Source organism: Anomalospiza imberbis, chromosome 27, assembly GCF_031753505.1.
Source record: "Anomalospiza imberbis isolate Cuckoo-Finch-1a 21T00152 chromosome 27, ASM3175350v1, whole genome shotgun sequence".
Taxonomy (NCBI): domain Eukaryota; kingdom Metazoa; phylum Chordata; class Aves; order Passeriformes; family Viduidae; genus Anomalospiza; species Anomalospiza imberbis.
This window is the reverse complement of record NC_089707.1, coordinates 1,762,740-1,789,655: the sequence shown is the minus strand read 5'-3', so window position 1 is coordinate 1,789,655 and position 26,916 is coordinate 1,762,740. Positions and strand designations below refer to the sequence as shown.

The window sequence follows — 26,916 nt, the reverse complement described above, 5'->3', positions numbered from 1 at the left end:
AGGAACAGATGTCCAGCAAGGACATATTGGGGAAGAACTGGAAAACATTAAAGATCCTGAGCTTTGACATCTCCTCATTGCACTGGAATGGCCAGCACTGGACAAAGCCTCGTCTGCAAGGGTGGTGAGCAAAAATGAGAGAAAACTGACTCATTAAGAACGTGGCTTTGGAAATGGAGTTTCCTGCTGTTTGGAGTCCTTGCTGGTTTGGTTCTTGCTTGTTCCCATTACATAGTATATTGCATTTGGCATTGCTGGGTGAATGTAGGAAGAGGGAAAGCTGGAGCAGAAGGGGCTTCAGTGAAAAACCTCATCCCCAGGACCCAGCCCTTTCTGTCCCGCTATAAATCAGAGGAGTTTGGACCCCAGCTACAATTTTGGAGAGGTACAGTGGTCACCAAAGTTTCCAGACCTCAGAGAGATTACAAAGGCCCTTCATGAGGACCCCAGCAAGTGCCTTAGAGGGACAAAGAGCCCCAGAGCACAGTCCTGGTCTTGGCAAGGGGATAAAGAATGAACCCAAACACCTCCAGCCTTCCTAGACTGTCCCAAAGGAACGGAGAAATCCATGGTGTGAGGCAGGGAGAGGACAGCACAGGGGCCTGGCAGGGTGAAACCTCTGCCCTTGGTTTCTTGAGGCTGCTAAGTTTTATTTTGGGAATTTCTGGTCTGATAACAGAGAGAGAAATGGGGAACAGGGCAGGAGGCCCAGAGAAACTGAGAAACCCCAGCTGAGGTCTGGAGGAGGGTAGGAAGTTCCTGCTATTTCTGCTGTCCCTGCAGGACTTTCTGCTGTACTTTGTGGTGGATTTTGTACTTTTATGACCCTTTCAAGACCTGAAGCCTGCCTGGAACATCTCCTCCCTCCCCATGTCCCACAGCCTAGCAGCTCCCAGTGCAGCTGCCAAGTCTGGGAGCATCCCCATGGCACAGGGATGTTTCTCTGGACGTGGATTTGTTGCTTCAGAACTGGCTCCTAGGGCCTGTGGGGCCAACCTGGAGCCCTGGAAAATGTGTTAAATCCACCAGGACCTGCTCTCCAGTAGGTGCCATCATCCCAAAGAGGCTGGTGGCTCTGTGGGAGGAGCTGAGGAACAGCTCCTTATTCTCACAGGAGGCAGAGCCCTCTCATTCCTGCTGCCCTGGGTTGCTTCCAGGTCTGTTCAGAGCAGAGGGAAGCAGCTCCTTCCCTGGGAATGATTTGGGATCTGCAGCCCCCAGTGCCAGAACCCATCTGGGTAAATGCACCAACGCTTCATCCATCAGGAAAGCCAAAAAAGGGGATGATTTGTGATCATTGGGATGTTAAATATTGCCAGGCTGTTCCACCCAAAGCTTCACTTCCCTTAAATCTCCCCTTGCCTCAGTTTCCCGTGGCATGTCTGTTCCAGACTGAGTGTGCCACAGCCCCCAGCCCTTGGTGGGACAAATATCGTGGCCACTTTCCCAATCACAACTGGCACTTCCAGGAGTAATTCCCTGGAGTGGAGTCACATCCTCCTGTTCTCCTGGGAGTGACAAACAACTGTAAATCTTTAAAGAGAACAGTGATCAGCCCTGAGTGGTGTTGAGCTGTGAGAAAAGGGATCATGGAACAATTACAGAAAGGAGCTGACTAAAAGTAGGATTTAACAGGATCTGGATCTTCTGTCTCCGCTGACCTGAATGAGCTCCTTCTGCCAGGGAAAAGGAGCGAAACCTCTGAGATTTGTGAAGTGGAGTTTTTAGGGCACACGTGGATTCCAGGGTGGGCAGAGTGGCTTTAATGTGGAGCTGCTCCAGATAGCTGTGGGTCATTCCAGGGGGTGATGGGATGAGCCCATGGAAAGCTCTCCCTCCACTGTCACTGTGGTGTTCTGCCCTGGCTGGTGGCTTGGGGGTGTCCCTCACCCCTGTGCGGTCCCAGTGACATCCACAAGTTGCAGGAGATCCTGGAGCCACCCCCAGGGCAGGATCCTGTGCTGTGCTCAGGCTCAGACACCGATGTCACAGCAGGATGTCCCTCTCTGTTGCCTCTCTGCTCTTCACAGAGCCCTGCCAAGCTCATTTCACCCAACAGCACATCCACAGCTCCTGACCGGTGACAAAGGTGTTCCATGTGTTTTGTGTCCTTGCCAGCCTTGTCACCATGCTGGGTGGCCTGAGCACCAGCCAGTCCTGGCACTGAGATCTGCAACTGGAACACCGTGACCTTGAGGGACCAGGACCAGGGAGCAGGACCTTGTCTGCTCTTTGTCCTGCTCAGCTCTGCCAAACCTGTCCCCAGCAGGATTCCTCCATCACTGGGAGTGATTGTGAGACAGCCCGACCCTGAAGGTGACCAGGACACTGCTGTCAGGGGTGGGTGTGTGTCCAGCAGCACTGCTCTAAGGATGGATGGAGGGAGGGATGAATGGATGGATGGATGATGGATGGGGGATGGATGGATGGATGAGGGATGGATGGATGATGAATGGATGGATGGATGGATGATGGATGGATGGATGAGGGATGGATGGATGGATGGGGGATGGATGGATGGATGGATGGATGGATGGATGGATGGATGATGGATGGGGGATGGATGGATGGATGGGTGGATGGATGGATGGATCAGGGATGGATGGATGGATGGATGGATGGATGATGGATGGATGGATGGATGGATGATGGATGGATGGATGGATGGATGGACGGATGGATGGATGATGGATGGATGATGGATGCATGGATGGATGCATGGATGGATGGATGATGGATGGATGAGGGATCGATGGATGGATGGATGGATGGATGGATGGATGGATGGATGGATGGATGATGGATCCAGCTTGGGGCTGGGAAGCCAGAGGTGACATGGGAGAGATTTTCTAAAAGATGTTTCCCCTTTTCCATGCTCAGCTGGAGGAATGTGTTAAGCTGCAGCATGTGCTCCCAAAATCCTATGGTAGGGTGTCCTCCCTGCCTGGGCCCTTTCCCTTTAAACAAAGAGCCATCATTATTTCTGGCTTGCATTCCCTCCAGGCTAAAAGGGTAAGAGGAAGAAGATCCTCCAAAATCCCAGAATCCCAGACTCATTTATGTTGGAAAAGACTTCTGAGACCATTGAGTCCAACCTGTGCCCGATCCCTGCCTTGTCACCAGCCCAGAGCACTGAGTACCACCTCCATTTGTTCCTTGGTGACTCTACCACCTCCCTGGACATGCCCTTCCAATGCCTGCCCACCCTTTCCATGAAGAAATTCCTCCTGATATCCAGCCTAACCCTCTCCTGGAGCAGTTTGAGGCCATTTCCTCTTGTCTCGTTGATGCTCCAAGGTGTGGTTCATTAAGGTGGTACCAGCCCAGAGAGCTCCCATCCTCCCTCACCAGTTCCACACCACCTCAAACCCAGGAGAGGAGGCAGAAGATCCTCTTGGCTGTGTTTTCCAGCTTAACCAAATCCCTGAAGCCACGAGGAAGGGCCCAGGTCTGAGTTCTTAAGCAGAACTGGCATCAGAAGCTTTGCAGGCCCACGATATGCAGTCAGTCCTCCTGGGCACATGGAGCCTGTCCAGGTATCAGCTGTGGAAATCAGCTCATGAGAGGATGCTCCAGCTCCTGCTGGCTCCCTCCAGCCCTGCTACAACACCTGGGGATGTGGAGCCACAGGAACACCCAGCATTCAAACTGCTCCAGGCCTTCCATTATCCACACCTCTGCAAGGAGATGGCTCAGCTTGGCAGATCTGAAATCTCCATGCTGACAGATGGGATCTGACAGAAGCAGCACAGCTGCCAGAGAGGAGACATTCCTTCCCTTCCTGAAACCTCCCAAGTGCTCCTCAATAACCCCAGTACTCAGAAAGCTCTGTGGTTCCTGCAGGAATCATCTCCTGGGTGGAAGTTTGGTTCCTCAGGGGAAGGAGGCAGCAGCTGTGCGTCAACACGGCCATTGCACAGCCCCCCCAGCTGGAGCTGATGGATCCAGCTGAAAGAGGAATTTTGGGTCAGTGGAATATTGCTCTCAGCACTGGGCTGTGCCCAGGTTGCCATGGGGACACCCACGCCTTTGGGGTTTGGGTTGTGCAGGGAATCAAGGTGCTCTTTCACCCCATTTCCTGGATAATTTGGTGTTTCTGTGATCCTCTCTTCCACCAGCCCTGCTCTGAATGCATCCCCAACCACATCTGAGAGAAGGGTGGAGGGCTGGGAGACACCAAGCTCCTCCAACAAGCCCGTGCAGCACCTGGGTGAGCTCCACGTGCATTTCCAGCAGGTCTTTGGTGCCAGCAAAGGTCTGCTCTGTGCAGCCTCAGACCTGTGGCCCCCAAGGGACAATGCCAGCGTGGGGGTGACACAGCTGGAGCTGGGCATTACCTGCAGAGCTGTGCTGTGCCCAGGGCACTTGGCCTGGCAGACAACACCCAAATTCCCATCTCTAAAATCAGGCCAAGAGCCCAGCCCTGCCCAGGTTAGAGGGTAAAGGCTCCAAAGCATGGGAAGTGTTTTGGAGTCCCAAGCCTTGGGAACATAGTCAGGCAGGTTCTGGTGGAGCCAGGGATGAAATCCAAGGGGAAAAACTGCAGCCAGCCTGGTGAGCAGTGGGAAAGCCACTTGAGCAGCCAGCTTGAGCATCTGCCACCCCTCATACCTGTGGCAGGAGGAGACAGAGTCAGGCAGGGGCTGGGAGCTCTGGGGGGAGAGGGAATTGTGAGAATTGAGAGAAGAACAACCTGTGCCGAAAATACTCAGTGACTAATTTTATGCCTTTCTGATTGCCTTTTAACTGCGAGTTATTAAAAACGGGGAGAAGGGAGATGATGTCCTGGTGGGAGGAGAAGTGAACGTTGCCATGGCAGTGAGGGGATGCTGCAGCACAGCCCAGACCACAATTCGTGAGGACAGAGGCTAGGGGACAGCCCGGGAAGCCAGGGAAGAGGGGCTGTGTCATCCAGACGAATCCAAAGTCACTGTTTGGCCTGGACGCTGCTCCACTGCCCTCCCCTGCTCTCCCACCTGGCTCTCTCCTCTGCTCTCCCGGCCGGATCGGGTTTCCCCCTCCCTGAGCTCACCCCTTCCCAGAGACACTTTTATCAGGCTCCGGGCACGGAAGAAGCCGGGATTTGGTGAGGGGGTTCAAGAGATTAGGAAAGAATTTGCCTCCGGGAATCTTTTTCCTCCATCTGCCCGGGATAAATTCTGCGATGGAGGTGGAGGCTTTGCAGCTCCACGGGGAACTGCTCCGAGCTACACGTGTGGAGGCAAAAACGCTGCCCGTCCCTCCCCGCTGCGGGAACGGCGTGTTGAAAGGTCCTAGGAAGGGTGAGGAGAGCTCTCTATCCTGTGGCTCCATGTAAGGATGAAGTGGGAGGGTGTTTTGCCGGAGCTCTGCGAGTGCAGACGGTGCCTATTCAGCCCCTGGCATCTTTCCTGGAAGGACCAGCTCACCCACGGGAGGCAGGAGCAGGGAACAAACCCGGGGGCAGCATGGGAAACGTGATTAACTGGGAGGAAAAGGGATTTTATTTGGCTTCTTCATGATTTTCTTCTTTCATCACCTTCCTATAAAGCAAATGCCGTGCCAGTGAACAACTCTGACCCTGCTGGAATGGCAATACAACCGGGAAAACTCTCCTGAGGGTGTGCCCACCGGTCTGGCCGGTGTGGGGGCTGTGTGCAGCCCCATCCCTCCTCCATCCATCTGTCTTCCACGGCACATTGTTCTTCCCTCCTTGTGCTCAATCCTGTCCCTGCCGGAGAGGGCAAATCCCTGCCCTGGGGAGCAGAGGCTGCTCCTGAGCCCGTGTGCTGAGAGCTCCTAAAGCAGGACCTGGCTCCAGCCTCGCCTGGGAAAGGCAGCGCCTGCTTTATTCCTCCTTTAGGTCTTGCTAAAGAAAAATGTCAATACTGCAGGTGTGAAATGTTACAATTTCAGGGACTTGGGGGGGTTTTGAGCCTGAAGCCTCTCCATAAGAGCAATGTCCTCAAGGTGGGATGTGCCAGACTGGTCCCAGGCACTGCTGCACCACATCCCTGGCACAGGAGCTTCTGCCTGAGGCTGTTCCTGCCCGTGCTGAGCTGGGGGCTCGAGATAACCCCCCACAGGCAGGGCCAGAGCCCGAGGGTCTTTTGATGCTCCCCAGATGGGATTCTTCATCTGTTCCCTGTATCCTGGGAGTGGGTGGGATGGGACATCCCCTCTCCCACCTGCCCAGGAGGTGCCTGTGGCCGTGACAGGGCTCCTGGGGACAGGAACGGGGACATCAGAGGGGTGGGAGGGCAATGGACCTCTCCAAACACTGCAAAACGGGGTTTTCACTGGGGTTGTCTGAGCACTGCTGCCCCCAGGGGGATTTCTCGTTCTGTCTCTTTACCTGTGCCTGGCTCCACCTCTGCACCCCCAGCACCCACATCCATCCATCCATCCCTTATCCATCCCTGATCCATCCATCCATCCGTCCGTCCGTCCGTCCGTCCATCCATCCATCCATCCCTTATCCATCCATCCATCCATCCATCCCTTATCCATCCATCCATCCATCCATCCCTGATCCATCCATCCATCCATCCATCCGTCCGTCCATCCATCCATCCATCCATCCATCATCCATCCATCATCCATCCATCCATCCATCCATCCATCCATCCTCCATCCATCCATCCATCCGTCCGTCCATCCATCCCTCATACATCCCCCATCCATCCATCCATCCATCCATCATCCATCCATCCATCCATCCCTCATCCATCCATCCATCCATCCATCCGTCTGTCCATCCATCCATCGATCCGTCCGTCCATCCCTCCCACAGCTGGCTTAGACACCCGGGGCCGGGGGTCTGTCCCCTCCCCGTGCTCTCCGGGAGTGTCACAGAGGGATAAACCCCCTCGCAGGTGCCCCGATTGCCGCACCCCGAGCCCGGGGCATCCCCTGCGCTCCGGGCCGGGGCTGAGCTGCCTTTTGTGGTGCTCGGGCCCCGGTGATTGGGCGCTATTTTGCTCCGGCTCCCTCCGGCAGCTGTTGCTGTTCTTTACCCGGGAGAGCCGGGGCCGCCCGGGGGCTGCAGCCGAGGAGAAGGCGGCGACCGACCCCAGGTACGGATTTCTGTGGCTTTTAAGCCCTGGTGTGGAGCAGCCCCTGGCCACAGCCGGGCTCTCTGTGGCCGCGAGGGAGCGGGAGCCACGGGGCTCGTCCCGGGGCGAGGGTGACAGGGAGAGCGGGGCAGGCGACGGGACTATTTTTGGAAGTTTCTTTGATGTGAGTCAGCGGTGAAAGCGACCTCGGGAGCCCGTGCAGGAGAGGTCCCAGCGGCAGCAGAGCGGAGCTGATTATTTGTTAAGTGCCTGCGATTTTGAACCTTTACGGGCGGATCTGGCGTGCGGGGCGTGAGTCCCCGGAGCGGGATGGGCGGGCAGGAGGGACGGATGGATGGATGGGAGCGCTCCTGGGCAAGGGCAGCGGGCAGGAGGGACGGATGGATGGATGGATGGATGGGAGCGCTCCTGGGCAAGGGCAGCGGGCAGGAGGGACGGATGGATGGATGGATGGATGGATGGATGGATGGATGGATGGATGGGAGCGCTCCTGGGCAGGGGCAGCGGGCAGGAGGGACGGATGGATGGATGGGAGCGCTCCTGGGCAAGGGCAGCGGGCAGGAGGGACGGATGGATGGATGGGAGCGCTCCTGGGCAAGGGCAGCGGGCAGGAGGGACGGATGGATGGATGGGAGCGCTCCTGGGCAAGGGCACTGCGAGCAAGGACGTGAGGGCTGCGGGTGACCAGCCTTGCCATGGGCAAAGTGTTCCTGTCATTGGTGGCCATCCCTGGCATTGACGGCTACCCGTGGCACTGTGGCCACCCCTGGCACTGTGGCCACCCCTGCCCTGCTTGGCCGGGGCAGTGGCGGTGCCTGGATCGCCAGCCCAGGACGGCTGTTCCTGCAGGTGGCACGGCCCATCCTGCCTCGGGACAAGGATCCTGAGTGGGCTGTGGAGCCCTGGAGTGCATGCACCTCCTGCCAGGGCACGGAGCCCCATCTCCTGCCCAGAGGGGACAGACCTGGACATGGATCTGGTCAGCTCTGGGGCCGAGTTAGTGCCTTTGGGGCACATGGCAGGGAAGGACACCTGCCTGTCCCCAGGTCTGGAGGCTCTTTGGGCTCCTCCATCAGGGTGAAGCCCAAGGGGTGGAGACGTGGAAAGAGCCTGGCACTCTGTGACAGGGCACTGGGCTCAGCTGAGGACTGGGGAGCCCAGCAGGGGTGTGCTGTGGGCACGGTGTTCAATCTCTCTCCATTTAGTGAGGGTCCCTCGAGGTGACATGGTCCCTGTGCAGCATTGGAGAAAGACCTGGGATGCCCTGAAGCCACCAAAGGGCTGTCCAGGTGGGCAGGGAGAGCTCAGAGGTGGCCAAGGAAAGACAGAAGAGGTTCCTTGTTCTCACTGTGAGCCATGGCCACTGGTGAGGTGTGTGAGACTCTACAGGACACAGCTCAGCCTGGCAGAGATGGTTCTTCGTGGTGGTGTCACTTCACAGGGTGACCTCGGGCACTGAGGGACACCTGTGTGACATCAGCTCCATGGGAATGTGGATTGTGGCCAGGGAGAAGAGGAACAGAGACTCAGACCCTCCTCCCTCTTCCTGGTGCTCATCTGTGCCCGAAACCAGGGTGAATGATTGAGAAGCTCAAACACAGGGCAAGCACGTGGGGAGAAATCACTTTGAGGAAAAATTCTCCACCTTTGTGCTTCCCCTGGGTCTGGAACCCCCCCAGGCACCACGAGAGTCCTCCGGAGGGCAGCTCCGTCCCTTCCCAGCACAAAAAGGACCAGACTTATATCGCTTAAACAAACCAAAGACTCATTTTATTTCCTCTTGAAAGCAAAGATCTTTCAGATCATGGCCAAAAGATTTCCTCTGATTTGTCTGTTCTGCTTCCAACATTGAGTTGTAGGTTTCATCCTGGGTACTGGTATCTTTTTCTCAGTGTTCCATATGGGGGAAATAAGCTAAATCTGGCTCAAAGGCGGCAAAAAATTCTTCCTTCTGGGGAGGATGTGGCACCTGAGGCACTGGACTCAGAGATGCCAAGAGGGCTGAGGACAGTGCTGCTGAGACCTTGTGGTGCCTTCCCACCTCTGGAGCTCTCCCAGGGCAGAGAAACCCCCAGGACCCCGAGAGCCCAACCCCCTCCCCAGCCCTTCCTGGTGTCAGAGCCCTGGGGACCCTCAGTTTGCTCTCTCACTTCCCAGCTGGGAAAAGGCCTGGGAGTCCTCCCTGAGCTCCCTTGAGTTCCTTTTGGAGGTCTGGTTGCTCCATGATAGTGGGGACTTCTCCTGCTGCCAGGCTCTGGCCTTCCAGTGTCCAGCCTTGTGTTTTCGGGGTGTCCGAGCACACCCTGGGCTGTTGGCCCCACCACGTGCCTTGGCAGGGTGGTCACTGTCCCTTTGGCTGCCACTCCCCTGGCATATCCAGACTGGTGACATTTTGGGGCTCAGAGTCCCAGAGCTCCCATTGCACCCCCTCGATGCCTGGGGGGGTTTTTGCCTGACTTGGGACACTTCTCTCCATCCACGGGTGACACGGCAACACCAGCAGGGGAACCACGGGCAGATGTCCCCTCTCTGCAGGCTGGGGGTGTCACTGAGGGACCCCCAGTCCCTGTGATCCCCACCTCCCCAGATTTGTCACCTAAGGATCTGTGCTGTGCTTGTCTGTGACAGATGCCAACGCTCCGGTGAGCAGCGACAGCCACGGGGAGAGCAGTGGAGCCCATGTGAGTGCCCAGGGTCAGGGTGGGGGTGCCTGGGGGGATCCCTGTGCCAGGGCAGGGGGTGCCAGGGATGGATCCCTGTGCCAGGGGAGGAGGTGCCAGGGATGGATCCCTGTTCAGAGCAGGGGGTGCTGGAGATGGATCCCTGTGCCAGGGGAGGGGGTGCCAGGGATGGATCCCTGTTCAGAGCAGGGGGTGCTGGAGATGGATCCCTGTGCCAGGGGAGGGGGGTACCAGGGATGGATCCCTGTTCAGAGCAGGGGGTGCTGGAGATGGATCCCTGTGCCAGGGGAGGGGGTACCAGGGATGGATCCTTGTGCCAGAGGAGGGGGTGCCAGGGATGGATCCCTGTTCAGAGCAGGGGGTGCTGGGGATGGATCCCTGTGCCAGGGCAGGACAGGGGGGTGCCAAGGATGGATCTCTGTGCCGGGTCAGGGTCAGGGGGCCGGGCTGGGGCTGTTCCGCAGTGACATTCCGCCCGGCAGTGTTGCAGCACGTCCATCCCGGGGCAGCCCAAGGTCCCCCAGCTGTCGCTGTCACTGATCCGTGCCGGTGGGCAGCTCTCTCTGGTGGCACTGACCAACGGCCAGCCCGGCCACCAAAGCCCTGATCAACACCGAGCCCGGCGCACAACGCGGCTCCCTCCGCTCCCCACACATCGAGCCTGCCCTCAGTGGATGCTGCAGCCCCAACCCAGCCCCGAGGGCTGCTCCGGGGGGATCCCAAGCACAGCCTGGGGGCCCTCAGTCGCCAGCCCACCCGCGTGTGCCGGAGCTAACTCGTGGCTAAATCCAGCTTAAATAACGTAAAATACACCCCAGTTTTAAGGCTGTTGAGGTGAACACACGCCCCAGGTGCTGCAGGAGCCGGGTTGGTGCCTCTCGCTGGGGCAGCACCGGCTCAGCCCCGGGGACCCCCGGAGCAGCGTGTCCCTGTGCCCCCAGCCACGCTCTGTGCCCTCCCCGCAGGGAATAGAGGAGGAGAGTCCCCGGCGCGGTGTCTCCGAGCAGGACCCGGACCAGCCCGAGGCAGAGACAGGAGCCGGACATGCCAGAGCCAGCCCCGCTCGGCGGGGACAGGAAAGCGGCGGAGAAGAAGCGGGTGGAGAAGGTGGGAGCCAAGGGCAGCGCTGCCGGGCCGCCAGGTGGGTGTGTGGGAAAGCCCTTCCCTGCCCCAGAATGGCCACCCTGGCCCCAGGTGGCCACAGAGGCACAATCCCGTGTCTCCGGGAGGCGCTGTCTGGCCATGGAGCAGTGACAGGACTAGCTGTGGGGAAATCAGTGACACGGGGATGGAGATGGGGCTCCTCAGCCGCCTGCCAGATCCTCCACCTCCTCCTCCTCCTCCTCTCCACCCTGCCCAGATTTGCTGCTGGAGGAGGAGCACGGACAGAGCTTTTTCCTGCTTGATCGCCAGGATACTCTAATGCCACTATGGCCCAAACCCCTCGGTCTCAGCCCCCGGGACACTCTTGTCCCCACTCCTGCAGTGCAAACACGTGGCAGGAGCAGCTCCTGTCCCTGTCCCGTTTCTGTCCCTGTCCCTGCCCTGAGCAGGCTGTGCAGGACGATGTTAAGAGCTCTTCCCAGCCCCAGCTAAGAGCCCTTTGCCTCTTCCCAGTTCCCTCCAGTAACATTTTTCCGTGGGGGCCCCAGTCCCCAGGACCCTCCCCGTGCAGAGCAAGGTGGAGCCGCCCAGCCTGGACCCTGCGGAGGAGCCGCTGCTCTGGGAAGGGCTCACCCTCAACAAGTGCATCCTGGTGGCCTCCGTGGTCGCCCTGCTCAGCGTCACCTTCCAGGTGCTCCAAGGTGAGTCGGGAGGCGGACGGAGCGGGAAGGGGTGGCCAGACCGTGCTGCCACCTCCTGGCTCCTGTCCCCTCCTCTCTTGCAGCGCCATGCTCCAAGGAGGGACTCGCCCGCGGCCGGCAGGAGCCTCCGCCCCCTCCCATTCCCGGTGGGTCCGACCCTCTGTTCCCTCCCCGATCCCCCGGGTCCAGCCTGAGACAGGGCCGCATCCCAGGGTGGGGTGGTCCTGGGAGCCCCTGGCTGGGATATCCCACCCAAGCAGCCTCAGCTGACAGTGGCCTGTCCCTCTCCCCTCCCAGAGGCCGTGAGCCCCAAGGCGGAGATCCCAGAGGCGGTGACCGCCCAGCCTGCGCCGCCACCGGAGAGCAGCGCGGTGGAGGATGATGGTGATGATGAAGACGGTGACGATGACGATGACAGCGAAGCTGACAGCAACCTGGTACGGGTCAGGGTGGCACCTCCCGGGGCAGGGAGGGATGGAGAGTGGTCCCGGTCCCCTGGGCTGCACCATCAGTTCCTGGTCCCCTCTGTCCCCACAGGCAGAACCCTGGATCTTCAAGAAGTGGTTTGGCCGCACAACTCCAGAGGATGAGGACAAGGATGGGGACAAGGATGGGGACATGGATGAGGACAAGGATGAGGATGAGGACAAGGATGAAGAACCTGCAGATGTCCCCGAGGTGCCAGTGGCTGTGATGGAGGGGAAGAAGAGCCAGGAGAAGCAGGAGAAGAAAGTGGAGAAGGAGGAGGAGGAGGAGGAGGAGGAGGAGGAGGAAGAAAAGGAGGAGAAGGAGGAAGAAAAAGAGGAGAATGAGGATGAGGAGGAAGATGAGGATGAGGAGGAGGAGGAGGAGGACAAGAAGAAAGAGGAGAAGGAGGACAAGAAGAAAGAGGAGAAGAAGGAGAAAGCCCGGGAAAGCCGTGCTGTCCATGTGGAGCGGAGCAGCCGGAGGGAGGCACGAGCCAAGGACAGGACAGCAGGGGACAAACCTGGCAGAGCCCCCAGGGCCCCCAGGGAACCCGAGCAGCAGCCCCAGAAGAAGCGAGACCGGGAGAGGAAGGAGAGGAAGGAGAGACGGCGGGAGAGGGATGAGTCCAGGAGGGAGGGGTGGAGGGGCCGTCCCGGCAGGGCTGACGGCGGCCGGGAGAGCCCGAGAAGGGACTGGAAGCAGCAGAAGGGCAGGAAGCCCTGGGAGCCGGCGCCGGGCAGGGACGGCAGGGCCAGAGAGGGCAAGAGGCGCGACTGAGGCCGGGGCGGGCGTGGGGCTCCATGGCGCTGGATCCAAGGGGATCCAATCCCACCACTGCCCCCGGCAAGGGACCCCCGGCCCTGCCTGCCCTCCAGAGACACCCCCGGGCACGGGCAGCACACCAGGACCCCCGAGCAGCAGCAGAGCAGCCCAGGAGCCTCCCCGGGGACTTTGGCCCCCCCTGGATCAAAGGCAACCTGAAAAGACTCATGGAAGGAGCTCCTTTGGGCTTCCTTACTTCTCCATCCCCACCCAAAACCCCTCTGCAGCTCCCCTCCACTCGTGGTTCCGGGGTGAACGGAGTTGAGTCCAGACTGTGCAGCTCTTGGGTTAATGGTTTTATTGAAAGCAAATCAAGAGAGAAGAATACTCTGGGTTACGGAACCAGGCTGCAGCCATCCTCAGAGGGACATCAGGGACAGACCCCCGACCTCAGCCAGCCCAGTGCCATCACTCCAGGGTGGCCCAGAAGGTGCTGGTGACAGAGCAGGGCTGGAGCCCTTCACCCAGGGATCCCTGCGGGCCTCGCCTTCTCCGAGTCGCTTTTAGGAAGGAAACACAAGAGCAATATCACACAGCCAGAGACGCTCACAGCCCCGACCCATGGCAGGTTTCAGTATTTGCTAAATCAACAGCGGTTAAAATAAACTATTTTCATTTTTAATAAGGTATTCAACTGGATGTTTTTTTTTAAAATAGGGGGGGGGAAGGAAAATGAGAAAAGCCCGTGTCCCTGGTTATGTTGTTTGTCCTTGGTTACATGTGTGTGTTTTTCAGGGTTAATCCTGCAGGGCTGTGAGTTGGGACTGGTGGCTACCAACCTGCAGCCGTGCCTCCCCATGGGGATACTGCAAAACCCGAGGAGGTGTAGCCAGGACAAGCCCAGGAGCTGCTCCCAAGGGTTTGGCTCCCCGGCTGAGGGCCGGGCTCAGCTGGAAGATGATCTGGGGCAGGCGGCCCGAGCTGACGCCGGCGGGGACGCGGAGCAGGTGCTCTGGCAGCCGTTTGCTCCCGCTCCCATTAATGGTGTGAGAAGCCCGGGAGGTGTAACGGGATCGCTCCCTCCCTCCTCCCCTCGCCCCGGCAGCGGGGTCAGCGCGGGGTGACGCAGATGTGACCTGGCCGGGAGCCCCAAGCCACTGCCACAGCTCACACAGAGACGAGTCCCCAGGGCGAGGCTGGTCTCTGCAAGGGGATTTGGCCTCTCGCTCTGCTGTCACAGGTGGAGCCTTGCGGCCAGGGGGGTCCCGTGATGGGCCGTGGGCTGGGGAGTGGCCAGAGGATGCTGCAAGGCTTGGAGGAAGCAGCAGCTGCCCTTCCCAGCCACGACAGGAGCAGAGAGTGAGAGATAAATAAGAATGGTCCTGCCTGGATCTGCCAAGATTTGTCCTCCCCCCACGGCCCTGCCGTGCCCGTACCCAGCGGAGTCAGAGCCCGCGGGCACCTCGGGCACCCTCAGCAGCGGGAGGGGCACATCCCCAGCGGAACACGGAGCAGCCTCGGGGACAGGCATGGATGAACCCAGAACCAAGCGATGCTAACGAGCCAAACCATGGGGAAAGGACACACGAGAGCTCGCGTCTCGGGAGAAGCACCAGATCCCGAGCCGGGAGGGCAAACCGGGAGAGGGGCCGGGGTGGGGCGAGCGGGGAGGCCGGCGGGAGCCTCACCGGCAGCCGCACTCCTCTGCCACCATGTTGGGGAACTTGCGGATCTCCAGCCCGTCCGAGGAGAGGCTGATGATGAGCTGGTCCGAGTAGCGCACGGGCACGCAGCAGGGAGCCCTGCGCAGAGGCGAGCCCTGGTCCTGCATGCCCAGCAGCAGCACCGTGTGCGAGAAGTAGCTGGGGATGCGTGCGGAGAGCGGCAGCCGGCAGGGCCCCTCGCAGTTGTTGGCCGCGTACATGGTGGGCATGATGATGAAGTGGCGGTCGCGCAGGTCGATGGTGAGCTCTTGCAGCCGGCAGTGCGCCTGGTGCCGGGCGCTGCGGTTCTGCCGCTGCACCTTCCTGCGCTCCTGCCAGCGCGCCCGCACCGACTGCAGCGCCTTCAGCAGCAGCAGCGTGTGCAGCTTCCGAGAGCCCGGCCCCCGCTCGGCCGCCTCGGCCTGCCCCGGCTCTGCGGGGTAGTAGCAGAAGGTCAGGAGGTGCTGGAAAAGCGCCGCGTTGGCTTGGAAAGACGGGATATCCCTAAGCTCCTGGATGACCACCTGCAGTTTGCCCATCAGCAGCTGCAGCACGGTGCCCTCCGGCTGCCAGTCCCCCAGGTGCTGCTCCAGCACGGCCCCGCTGTCCTGGGGCAGCAGCAGCACCGAGGGCTCCTCCGACTGCACCAGGCGCTCCAGCGCTGCCTCCTCCGACAGGTTGAGCAGCTGGTGAGGGAGGGTCTCCATCATCTCGAAGTCCAGCCAGTGGTGGGCACTGGGCTGGGGGGGCGGCTCGCTGGAGGAGCCCAGGAGCTGCCGGATGAACCGGGTCAGGGTTGCCAGGAACTGAGCGCTGCCACCGGGCGCTGGGGACGAGGCGTTGCCTTGGCTCGGGGCAGTGGGGGTCGGCAGCTCCTCGGTGCCAGCCTGGGGTGGGCTGTAAGGAGAACACAGGGAGAGTCACGGGGCCACCGTGTAGCCCGGGGGTCCCACTGGGCTGTCCCCTACAGCCATCCATGGTCCCACAGCTGGGGCTGCCCCTGTCCCATTTCATCTCCCAGCCCCTGTGTTTTCCCGTGCCCGCAGTGACGGCCACGGACCTGAGCTGTGGATACGGAGCCGTGTCCACCACCCCCTCAGCAGAGAGGTAGGAGGATGGGGCCAAAGCCGCCTCTTCTTCCTCTTCCTCCTCCTGCTGCCGTGACTTGGCCAGCAGCAGCAGCACCGGGGTCATCCGGGTGAAACATTTGTCATCGGAGCCGAACAGGAGCTGCTGCACCTCCGTGCGGGGCAGGGGGACACCTGCTGTGGCCACGAGAGGGGAGAACGTCGGTCTGGGGTTTCCTGCATGTCCCCACCACCTCTCGTGGGCCTGAGAGGAACCCAAACGCCCAAGCGAGGACACGAGGGTAGGGATGCTGCTGTCCCCAGCGTGTCCCCCCGTCCCTACCTCCCGCGCCGCCGTGGATGGCCAGGGAAGCCGAGAAGTGGAGCCGCTCCGCGCTGCGGGTGACCGAGGCTGCGGCGGCTGCCAGGGCCAAGTACTGCGTGTCCCTGGAGAGGCAGAGCCTCTGCACCGAGGCAGAAACCACAGAAGCCCCGAGGGCGTGGGTAAGACATCAGTGGGGGACACACTCACCTGAGCCCCCGCTGTGGTCCCTGCGGGCTCCGGGGCGCCCAGCCCGCGGTGGCCCAGGGAGCACTGACAGAGAGGGTGGGGACCACTGGGAGCTTCGCCCTCAGCCCCAGAGTTGCTCCGGGGGCCGCGGGGTGCAGGGAACCCAGTGAATCCCCGAGGGGCAGGCGGGGGATCAGGACCCCAGACCGGGTACCCTGCGGCAGCTGCGGACAGGGTGAGAGCTCCATCTTCAGGCACGGCGGGAGCAGGAGACGGGGCGGAGCTGCTGGGAGGACGGCAAAGGGACTGGGAAGGGTTGGCAAGGGGCTGGAAGGGTGACAAAGGGGCTGGGAGGGGATGCTGAATGGACTGGGAAGAACGATGAAGGAATTGGGAGGGGATAGCAAAGGGAGCAGGAGGGGCTGTTGAATGGACTGGGAGGGATGACAGTGGCACTGGGCAGCAGAGCCGGGACATCCCCTCCCGCCCCCCTGCTCCCACCGAAGCCCGGACTCACCTGGTCCCGCGCCAGCCCCGGGCCGGTGGCCAGCAGCTCCTGCGGGTGCCCGGAGCCCCGGCCCTCCCGGCGGCCCAGGTAGAAGAGCATCACGGCCGCCTGCAGCTCTCCCACAGCCCGTCCCACCTCCGCCTGGAAAACCAGCTGGAACCGCAGCTTCACCTGCGCCTCCCACTGCACTGGAACGGGGGAGACACGGCCGTGAATCCCCTCGGGCGCCGCGGGGCTCCGGGGGGTGAGGAAGGGGCTTCGGGCCGAGCACCGTCCCCATGAAGGGACCAGAGCACCGGGACAGGAGCCGGGGGGAGAAGGGACGCAGCAAATCCCCGGCTCCAGGGAGATGGAGAGCAGGACACACCCTGCACCCGGCGAGCTGCCTCCCCCCAGACCCCATGGAAATCTGCTCTCCAGTGGCTCGGGGACGTTGTGGCCACTGCCCGGGGAAGAGCCAATTCCCCGCTGCCCGGCACTGCTGAGTCCAGCTGAAAATACAAACCCCAGGAGAGGCGGAGGATTTCAGGACGAAAGAAACAATGACCACCCTCACATTATGGATTAAATTGGAGAGTGTAACTCCCTCTCCAGGACCGGGATCTCCCCCGGGATGGGACAGGGGAATGTGTGGTGAGGTTTTCCTATAAGGCTGAAGCTACAGGAGCAGCCCAGGACCCCGGGCTGCTCCACAGCCCCAAGAGTGGAGATCAGCACGTGCCGGGCTCCGGGCACAGCGGGAGCAGCTGGGTCCGAGCCCCTCCTTTCTCCCCAGAGCTGGGATGGGACCCAAACCCATCTGCCGTGTTAAGGCAAAGAGTGAGAAACACTGATGAGAACAGAGCAGAAGCCACCAAGAATCATAGAATGTCCTGAGCTGGAAGGGACCCTCAAGAATCACCAGTCCCACCCCTGGCCCTGCACAGACACCCCAACAATCCCACCCTGTGCATCCTGAGAGCATTGCCCAAATGCTGCTGGAATGTGGCACCTGGGTGTTGGTCAGAAGTGGGGACAGATGGCAGAGCCACGCTGCCATCCTCACCTCCTTAAAAATGCCCAGAAACATTTCCCTCCAGCACTTCGCTATTTTTAAAGGGAACCCAACCCCCACATTTAATTCTGTGTTTAAATCCCTGACTTCGGGCCAGCAAACAGCATCACCACCCCGAGCACCTGCATCCTTCCCCTCCCTGTTCCACCTCGGAGCCCCCAGGGCTCTCCCACCAACCTTCCTCCAGGTGCAGGACGAGGAATCTCTCCAGCCCCGGCTCCAGAACGTGCTCGTGGATCCTCTGCAGGGGGTGGGGAGCAGCCCCTGCCTCCCCGGGCCGGCACAGCCCGAAGGTCCCCGGGAAGTTCCCGTCCCAGCTCCGGCGCCGTCTCAGCAGTTTGATGAAGCTGCTCTCATAGTGGCTGAGCACACCCACCACCTCCAGCTGCCTCGGGGTGGCCCCGTCCTGCTCCATCCTCACCCTGCACACTGGCCCTTCCAGGCCTCCAAGGGGCCAGGGCTGTGGGCTAGAGCGGGACCAGCCCAGGCCCTCCTCCTCAGCCACACCCTGTGGGCATTTGGCTCCCAGCTCAGGCTTGGAGAAGAGGCGAGTGGCAGCAGCTCTCCTGGACCTGGGTGTCTCCTGTAAACTTCCATTTCCCACCCTTCTCCCTTCTGCTTCCAGCAGGCTCAGCTCCATCAGGGAATCCCGTCCCTCTTTCCTGGGCAGAGCTGCAGAGGGGAGCAGCAGCACCAGGCACAGCAGGAGCCCCCTGAGAGCGCTCATGGTCCTGCCTCAGCTCTTCCCTGGAGCAGCTCAGGCATCCCAAGCCCTCAGGAGGAAGAGGGAGGACAGCTCTCCCTTTTAACCACGGGTGGCCTTGAGTGGCCGAGGCACAACAACCTCCCCTGAGCCGCCCTGGGGCTGTCGCGCTGCAGAGGAGGAGGGAGGTGGCAACGAACTTTTTGTGTTCTATTTTTGGGTCTGCAGCTCGTTTTGGAAACGTGCAAAGATCGAAACTGTTGCACTCGCTCGTAGGGATGCACGGCCTTGACTTTGGATGTTTTCTAAAGGAGGATGAGTGTCTGGAATGGGATCCTCATGGGGACTGGCACGTACGACCCCATCAGCACTGAAACACCAGGAGGGGAGAGCGAGCCAGAGCAGGAGGAGGGGGATAGGGGCAGATAATGGGCTGAAATAAGCAAATGTATGGAAAGCATTCCTTCTTCTGGCTGGAAAACCTTTACCCTGCAGCTCAACAGGCCGCCCTGGAATAGGGCTTCATCTTGGGAATGAGAATCAAGGGGCAGCAGCAGCTTTGAGCAGTGACTTTGAGCACCCAGTACCTCCCTTAGACAGTCCCACACACACCACTGTAAAGACTTTACCCTCCGTGAGATGCTTGCATTCACTGGAACAGCTGGAATTGCCAATGCCACCTGCCTAAACCATCCTGGAAAACCATCCCAAGAGAGTTCCTGATTTTGGCAAAGGGAAAGGTCCCGACAAAAAAGTTCCAGACCCTTCCCTGAATCTCCAAGTATTTGCAGCCTGGAGCTCAGGGTCATCAGAAAAGGATGGAGCACCCAAACTGGAGCAGGACATGGACACCATTGCAAGGGCTGGAGGAGCCCAAGGCCACTTCTACAGGAGCTAACAAAGGCCACAGAGCTGCTCCAGGGCTGGAGCCAGGCTGGGAGAGCTGGGGGTGCTCCCCTGGAGAGGAGAAGGCTCCAGGGAGAGCCCAGAGCCCCTTGCAGGGCCTGAAGGGGCTCCAGGAGAGCTGGAGAGGGATTGGGGACAAGGCCTGGAGGGACAGGACACAGGGAATGGCTCCCACTGCCAGAGGGCAGGGATGGATGGGATATTGGGAATTAGGAATTGTTCCCTGGGAGGGTGGGCAGGCCCTGGCACAGGGTGCCCAGAGCAGCTGGGGCTGCCCCTGGATCCCTGGCAGTGCCCAAGGCCAGGCTGGACAGGGCTTGGAGCAGCCTGGGACAGTGGAAGGTGTCCCTGCCATGGCAGGGTGGCACAAGATGGGATTTCATGTCCCTCCCAATCAAACCAGTCTGGGATTCTGTGACTGACTGGGACCATCTCAGCCCAGCAGCAGAGAGGAAGGCTTTGATTCCCCCATCATGGGGGTGCAGCTGCAGGGCTCCCATGTCCCCTCTAACAACCAGAACTGGTCAGGAACCCCAGCCCTGGCCATGCCCTCACACACTGAGCCCCCCAGGATCCCCCACTGACCCCCCAGCTGAGGAACATGGGAAAGGGCAGAGAAATGGCAGAACTGCTGCTGCTTTTTTATGGGAACCAAGTGATGGCTGGAAGGAAACATTCAGGATTAACAAACCCAGAGAACTAAAAACTTGCCTGACCAGAGCTGTCAGTGGGAGGAGGGCACACAATAAAATCATGTGACAGCAGGTGCTACACCATGGTACTGACACTTAATGAATTATAACAATAAACAATAAGATTTAATATCAGTAACAGGAGCCTTTCCATGTCCCCCCTCAGTGAATGAACAGAGAAGAAGGGCTTTGGTTGAAAAAAAACTGATTAATGGGGGGTAATTAATGGGACACTCATCAGGCAGCCTGAGGGGGATAGGCAAGCCAGCTGATGGAGATAGCCAGTCAGGAGGGGGTGCCTTGAGATTCCCAATCCTCTGCCTGCTATTTGGAAGCATTTCTGAAATATAACCAGCCTGGGAATGTTTCCTGTATCTAAGGGGTAAGGAAAGTGAACCCCTTAGAAACAGCACAGGGAACCAGAGGGAAAGGAGAATCAAAAACCTTTTAATGAACCTACAGAATTCAGTCAGGTTTCCAGACATACAAAAAGGATCTGTTCCCTGAATCGGGGGTGAGCTGCAGTTAAAAAGACACAAATCCCACGGGATGGAGTCCAGGAGGGGCTTCAGTTGGAGGGAGGAGGAGGGGGGATGGTGCCCGGCCCCTCCGTGGGGAGCGGTGGCCGCATCATGGGGGGCAGGGGAGCAGGGGGGGGCACCCCGGGTGCTGGGGGCAGCTGGGGGGGCACTGGCGGGGGTGGCACTGGCCCGGAGGGGGGCATGGGGGGCAGGGCCATGCCCCCAGGGGGAGGGGGGGGCATGGAGTCGGGCAGGGGGGGCCGTGGGGGCAGCCCGTTCATCAGGGGAGGGGGCGGCGGCCGCTTGACAGTCGGGGGCCCTGGGGGGAGGTTCGGGGGGGCTGGGGGCTTCTCCATCTTGAAGTGGAATTGAAGGAAGAACTGGGAATGGGAGGAAAGCAGAGAAAAGGGAACAATTAATCAGGGATTGGCAGAATCCTGGAGTATCCTGAGCTAGGAGGGACCCTCAGGGATCATCAGCCCAGCCCCTGGCCCTGCACAGACACCCCAACAACCCCACCCTGAGCATCCCTGAGAGCTCCTGGAGCTCTGGCAGCCTCAGGGCTGGGACCATTCCCTGGGGAGCCTGAGCAGTGCCAGCACCCTGGTGACAGCTCTGCCAGCGCACAGGAGCTGCTCTCAGCCCCAGAGCACAGCGCAGGCCCCTCCTGTTACTTTCAGATGTCCCAGCCCTGGCAGCATCTGTGACTGGCACCAGTCTTGCCCCAGATTTTAACTCCTCTGAACTCTGAGCACTGAGGTTCCTGTGAGGGGTGGGAACCCCCCCAGGCACTGTCCCCTGGATACAGGGGAGCACCCCCAGCCCCAGGCTCCCTCAGCCAGGTGTGTGCAGGAACACAAGGCACAGAGCCATGCAGAGGACACGGTGCTGCACATTTATCATGGAATCATTAGGGTGGGAAAAGCCAAACCTAACCCTAACCCAAAGATCAACAAGTCCAGCCATCAGCCCAGCAGCACCACCACATTCACCACTAAACCATGTCCACAAATGCCACATCCACGTGTTTTTGAACACTTCCAGTATTGGTCACTTCACCACTGTCCTGGGCAGTCTGTTCCAATGCCTGACAATGTTTCAGTAGAGGAATTTTCCCAATATCCAACCTAAACCTCCCCTGGCACAGCTTGAGGCTTTTCTGGTCTTTTCTCCTGTTCCCTGGGAGCAGAGCCTGACCCCTCACTGGCTGCACCTTCCTGTCAGGGACTTATAAGAGCAAGAAGGTTTCTCTGGGTATTTATGCTCCATCCTGCTGCTGCCAGAAACGGAATCCTCTCCAAGATCCCACACAGGAGGATCTCTGTCAGCTCTCACTGCACAGGTGCATTGAGAGAATGGAGACTTGAACAGCAGAGGCAGCAGGACAGAACTGATGTCACTGTCTCAAGCTGCTCTGCTCTCCTTAAGGACAGACATTACAAAACCTCAGTTACCTGTTTGGTTTCTCTGTTCCAGTGAGTCCAAAACTTTCCCTCTGCTTTATCAATTTCTCTGCTTGGCACCTGCACCAAAAGAGAACACAGAGCTATTCTCAGCAGCACCAGATTAGCTCAAAGGCCCTTTTTAGCCCCAGAGTCTGTGAGATAAGCACAGTTATTCCAGGCCTTGCAGGATTGTTACTAGACAGAGGTGGGGGCAGGAAAGAACTAAGTTACTTCCCTATCGGTCAAGGACAACCAGCAAAAATCCCTCCCTGAACATCTGCACAGAGGCTGAGGAGTGAAGCCCAGGAGGCTCCTGTCTGTGCCAGACACTGGGAATTCACAGCTCCCCAGAGCTCAGCATAGTCTGGTTTTCATGCCAGAGTCCTCCACCAAACCTCAGTGGGGTTTAATGACTTCCAGCCATGTCTGCCTGACCCCCCCTTCCACTCCATTAACCCACGAGGGTTAGCAGACACATCAGAGAGTTCATTAGAATTAATTACAAAATGTCCTGAGCTGGAAGGGACCCTCAGGGATCATCAGTGCAATCCTGTCCCTGCACAGACACCCCAACACCCCCACCCTGAGCATCCCTGGCAGCGCTGTCCAAACGCTCCTGCAGCTCTGGCAGCCTTGGGGCCGGGACCATTCCCTGGGGAGCCTGGGCAGTGCCAGCACCCTCGGGGGGAAGAACCTTTCCCTGAGCTCCGTGCCAAGCCCTGGCCCAGCTCCAGCCCTTCCTGGGCTCCTGTCCCTGTCCCAGAGCAGAGCTCAGCCCCTGCCCCTCTGCCTCCCCTCGGGAGGAGCTGCAGCCCCCGAGGAGCCTCCCCTCAGTCTCCTGTGCTGCAGCTGAACGAGCCAAGTGCCCTCAGCCGCTCCTCAGACCCTTCCCAGCTCCGTGCCCCTCCTTGGGACACTCTCCAACAGCTTTGGGTCCTTCTGACCTTGTGGTGCCCAAAGTGCCCCCAGCACGGGAGGTGAGGCTGCCCCAGTGCAGAGCAGAGTGGGACAATCCCTCCCTGGGCCTGGTGCCCCCAGGACAGGGTGGCCCTTTGGGCTGCCAGGACACAGCGGTGACTCAGATCCAACTTGCCACTGACCAAGACCCCCAGGTCTCTTTCTGCATCGGTCTGAGATGAGCCAGATTTGCTGTGATGCACGGAACAGTTGCTGTGCACATCCCAAGGGATGTTCCTGCCTTAAAAGAACTCAACTTGGGCACCTTGGTCTGGTTTTCTGGATGTCTGCTGATTTCCAGGACATCTGGGTCCTGTTTGGCTTTGGAATTTGCTGCTGAATTTCTTTCTTCCTCAGACCCTTCCCCAGCTCCATGTCTCTTCTTTGGACAATCTCCAATGGCTCAGTATCTTCCTCACATTTCAGTGACCACACACAACATTGATGGTGAAGCCACCCCAGTGCAGAGCAGAGCAGGGACAATCCCCTCCCTTGACCTGGCAAAGGCAGGAAGGGAACTCTCCCAGGTTTCCAGGACTCCTCTCTGTCTTAGGTTGGAAACAGGGGTATTCTATCCCCATCTGTTAGGGGTGCGGCAGTTATCTTCTGTTCATTGGGCTGTTTGTATTTTGGCATTTGTATTTTCAGTTTTCCTATTAAAGAACTGTTATTCCTATTCCAATATCTCTGCCCGAGAGCCCCTTAATTTCAAAATTATAACAATTCGGAGGGATAGGGTTTACATTTTCCATTTCAGGGGAGGCTGCTGCCTTCCTTAGCAGACACCTGTCTTCCCAAACCAAGACACTCTCCCAGATTTCCTCTCCCAGGGGTTTGCCAGGTCTCACCTTGAAGGCGATGGTCTCGTAGGGCTCTGCTGCCATCAGCAGGTACTGCCAGCGCCGGTCCGGGGGCTCGATGCGCTGCTCGTAGGCCGACATGAAGCGGTGCCGGGGCATGATGCTCTCAGCTATCTCAGGGTAATCGATCTGGGGGGGCAGGGCAGCATTAACAACCCCCCTCTGCACCCCCACCACTGCTCCAAACACATCCCCCAGCGCGGAGCACACCCAGAGCAATCCACAATACAAAGGAAACAAATAGCGGAGGAAAGGGCTGAGAATCCCAGAATGGTGTGGGATTAAAGACCCCAAATTGAAATAGGGAACATTTAGGAGAGATGTTGGGAAGGAATTGTTCCCTGCAAGGGTGGAGAAGCCCTGGCTGAGGTTGTCCAGAGAAGTTGTGGCTGCTCCATCCCTGAAAGTGTCCAAGGCCAGGTTAGAGCAAGCTGGGCTCATGGAAGGTGTCCCTGCCCATCACAGGGGGTTGGAGATAGATAATTTTTAAGGTCCCTTCCAGCCCAAACTATCCTGTGATTCTCATCTCATTCCACCTCAGACTCCACACTCCTCTCCCACTACACAGCCTGATAGCTGAGCTCAGGGATTTGCTCAACACAAACAGCTGCAACAACTAGGAAGATAAGGCCTCCTTATTTTATTGATTTCATGGATCCTGCAAAGAACTGCTCATTTATCAGCAGTATTACATGGAAAACCCTTACAAGGAGAGTTTTAACCCTGCCCTTACCTGGAAGAGAAGGCTCTGCTGGCCTGTTTCTGGGTCTCTCTGTTTGGTCACTGTAAAAAAAAATAAGAAAGCTGAGAACATCCCCCAGCAGGGTGAAAGCAGCATTAATCTGTTCTGAGAAACACACAAAGTTTCCAAGAATTAAATATTACAAGCTTTTTCTCCTATTTATCAAACAAAATGTCATATTATCTTTAACCAAAGCTACTTCTGTGAGGTTGGGCAGGTCCTGGCACAGGATGCCCAGAGCAGCTGGGGCTGCCCCTGGATCCCTGGCAGTGCCCAAGGCCAGGATGGACAGGGCTTGGAGTGACCTGGGATGGTGGAAGGTGTCCCTGCCATGGCAGGGGTGGGATGGGATGGGCTTTGAGGTCCCTCCCAACCCAAACCATTCTGGGATTGTGTCACTGCCATGGGCAGGTTTGGGCCCCTCAACCCAAGAAGGACCCTGAGGGGCTGGAGCGTGTCCAGGGAAAGGAGCAGAGCTGGGAAAGGGTCTGGAGCACCAGTAGTAGCTGAGGGAGCTGGCAAGGGGCTCAGCCTGGAGAAAAGGAGACTCAGGGAGGACCTTGTGGCTCTGCACAACTCCTGACAGGAAGGGACAGCCTGGGGGGTCAGCCTGTGCTCCCAGGGAACAGGGACAGGAGGAGAGGGAACAGCGTCAAGCTGTGCCAGATTTAGGTTGGATATTGGGAAAATTCCTTCCCTGAAAGGGCTGTAAAGCATTGGAAGGGGCTGTCCAGGATTAAAACACCTGTGGATGTGGCACCTGGGGACATGGTTTAGTTGTGGCCTTGGCAGTGCTAAGTTTACTGTTAGACTCAATGATTTTAAAGGTATTTTCCAACCTAAAGTATTCCATGATTCTCCTCTACTGAAGTTCAACTGCTGTGGGGCAAAGCACTGATGAGATTAAAAAGCCAAATTTTGCACTAAAGGCCAAAACAACATGAAAAACAGAAAAAAAAGACCCCATGAGTTCTGCATGGAGTGAGTGATTTACAGCATTAATGAAAGGTGCTGCAGCACAAGAGAAGGAGGAGAGATGAAATGCCATCACCTCCCTGGCAGCCTGAGACACACCCATCTATTATTGAAGTGGCTCTCCCTGCCTGTCAGCCATAAAGAGATGTTCCATGAGCAATTTAAACAATAAAAAGGCTCCAGGAGAGAGCCCATATCTTATTCATGGGCAGAGCTGTGCTATTCACATGCCCTCTGAACAGAGAGAGACTTAGCTTTCTCCTGAGAAGCTGTGAGAGAAGCAGAGAAAAGAGAACCAAAACAGTTCTTATCTCATTTGCTACTCCTGTGTTTATGCACATGTAGAATGTGTTATATAAATTGTTTACCCAAGGTGATTTCTTCATTAAATACTAGTAATACTGTTTTAAATTAATGAACCAATTGGAACACAGCTGTGTCAGGACTCAACAGAGTCACAAGTTTTCTAGTTAGTTAGTAATAATTCTTAGTGTAATACAGTTTTAGTATAATATAGTATCAAAAAGTAATTAATTAACCTTCTAATATCATTCAGTTCTACACAGTCTTCCCACATTGGGGATCACAACGCCGATACAGAGCTGCTCAAAAGATTAATGAATAATTCACATCCCAGACAGGCAGGCACTGCCCATCAGGGACCCCTGACTCACCTTTGTAGCCTGGGCGCCCAATTTTCACAAATTTCTTCACTTCCACTTTGACCTTCTCTGGGGCAGGCTGGGCAGGGGCTTCCTTGGCTTCCTTGGCAGCTCGTCGGGCCCTGGGGATTCATTTAGAATTTAAGGGTTACCTGCCCTTGTTTCTGAAGGAAAGCCAGGAGCAGTTTGAATCCCTCAGCACAGCATTCCACAGGAATCATGCCAGGAAATCCTATTTCCCTTCCCCAGCTGCATCCATCCTCCCCCCAGCTAAAGGCTGTCACTTAACCATCTGATCCACCCTCACGATGACCTTGAGGCCAGGCTCCACAGATGGATTTGAAAAGACTTTAATTCTTGAAATCAAAATGAAAAAAAAAAAAAAAAGCCAAACCCCCAGATCAAGCAAAGCAAACTGAATTCCTTAAAACAAAACTTACTAAGTTCTCCAAACTTGTATTGACAAATCCAGATCACAGAATTTTGGAATCTCCTGAGCTGGAAGGACCCACAGGGATCATCAAATCCAACCCCTGGCCCTGGCCAGAGACCCCAACAATCCCACCCTGAGCATCCCTGAGAGCATTGTCCAAATGCTCCTGCAGCTCTGGCAGGCAGAGGTCCTTCTAACTAGACTCACACAATTTGCTTTTAAAACTCTCTCTCTCTCTCTCTCTTCCTTCAGCAATTTCACAACTGGATTTGAACTTTAGCTTAAAATGGAGATCTTCAGCACCAGTTTTCAAGCAGATCCAGGCTGTGCCTCCTGGCTGCATGAGGAACCACAGTAAAATAACAATCAAGCAGAGTGCAATGGAGTTAAAGGACTACAGACACCC

At 58.0% G+C, this 26,916-nt stretch overlaps 3 protein-coding genes across 4 annotated transcripts in view; 1 reads left to right on the top strand and 2 right to left on the bottom strand.

The window, feature by feature from the left end:
- The first annotated feature begins 10,758 nt into the window (after positions 1–10,758).
- Positions 10,759–13,477, top strand: JSRP1 (junctional sarcoplasmic reticulum protein 1). The gene is made up of 5 exons (XM_068174185.1): positions 10,759–10,877; positions 11,389–11,541; positions 11,625–11,687; positions 11,839–11,978; positions 12,079–13,477. The coding sequence occupies exons 1-5, from the start codon at positions 10,781–10,783 to the stop codon at positions 12,784–12,786; spliced, it is 1,161 nt and encodes a 386-aa protein (XP_068030286.1). The 5' UTR covers positions 10,759–10,780; the 3' UTR covers positions 12,787–13,477.
- A 527-nt stretch (positions 13,478–14,004) lies between these two features.
- AMH (anti-Mullerian hormone) lies at positions 14,005–18,747 on the bottom strand. Of its 2 annotated transcripts, none has more exons than XM_068174171.1 (5): positions 17,792–18,747; positions 16,570–16,748; positions 15,885–16,005; positions 15,535–15,736; positions 14,005–15,371 (listed from the first exon to the last, which is right to left on the bottom strand). In XM_068174171.1, exons 1-5 carry the CDS (start codon positions 18,339–18,341, stop codon positions 14,456–14,458), a joined length of 1,968 nt encoding a protein of 655 aa, XP_068030272.1. In that variant the 5' UTR covers positions 18,342–18,747; the 3' UTR covers positions 14,005–14,455. The 2 variants fall into 2 exon arrangements, with proteins under 2 accessions (XP_068030272.1, XP_068030271.1); XM_068174170.1 differs by having other exon boundaries at positions 14,006–15,371; positions 15,535–15,739; positions 17,792–18,738.
- Positions 18,748–20,341: 1,594 nt separating this feature from the next.
- The window catches only part of SF3A2 (splicing factor 3a subunit 2), a 114,713-nt gene continuing 108,138 nt past the window's right edge, over positions 20,342–26,916 (bottom strand). Inside the window, exons 6-10 of the mRNA XM_068174178.1 lie at positions 26,090–26,199; positions 24,432–24,481; positions 23,687–23,827; positions 21,891–21,959; positions 20,342–20,816 (exon numbers count right to left, since the gene is read on the bottom strand). Of these exons, the coding sequence (XP_068030279.1) occupies positions 20,484–20,816; positions 21,891–21,959; positions 23,687–23,827; positions 24,432–24,481; positions 26,090–26,199 (703 nt within the window). The 3' untranslated portion in view covers positions 20,342–20,483. The remainder of the gene's footprint in view (positions 20,817–21,890; positions 21,960–23,686; positions 23,828–24,431; positions 24,482–26,089; positions 26,200–26,916) is intronic.

Coding starts and splice junctions, on each gene's coding strand:
- JSRP1 (XM_068174185.1), top strand. CDS start 10,781: ATGCCAGAGCCAGCCCCGCTCGGCGGGGACAGGAAAGCGGCGGAGAAG. Junction 10,878..11,388: donor CAGCGCTGCCGGGCCGCCAG/GTGGGTGTGTGG, acceptor TGGGGGCCCCAG/TCCCCAGGACCCTCCCCGTG. Junction 11,688..11,838: donor TCCGCCCCCTCCCATTCCCG/GTGGGTCCGACC, acceptor CTCCCCTCCCAG/AGGCCGTGAGCCCCAAGGCG.
- AMH (XM_068174170.1), bottom strand. CDS start 18,341: ATGAGCGCTCTCAGGGGGCTCCTGCTGTGCCTGGTGCTGCTGCTCCCC. Junction 15,740..15,884: donor CATCCACGGCGGCGCGGGAG/GTAGGGACGGGG, acceptor TCGTGGCCACAG/CAGGTGTCCCCCTGCCCCGC. Junction 15,372..15,534: donor GCTCCGTATCCACAGCTCAG/GTCCGTGGCCGT, acceptor TTCTCCTTACAG/CCCACCCCAGGCTGGCACCG.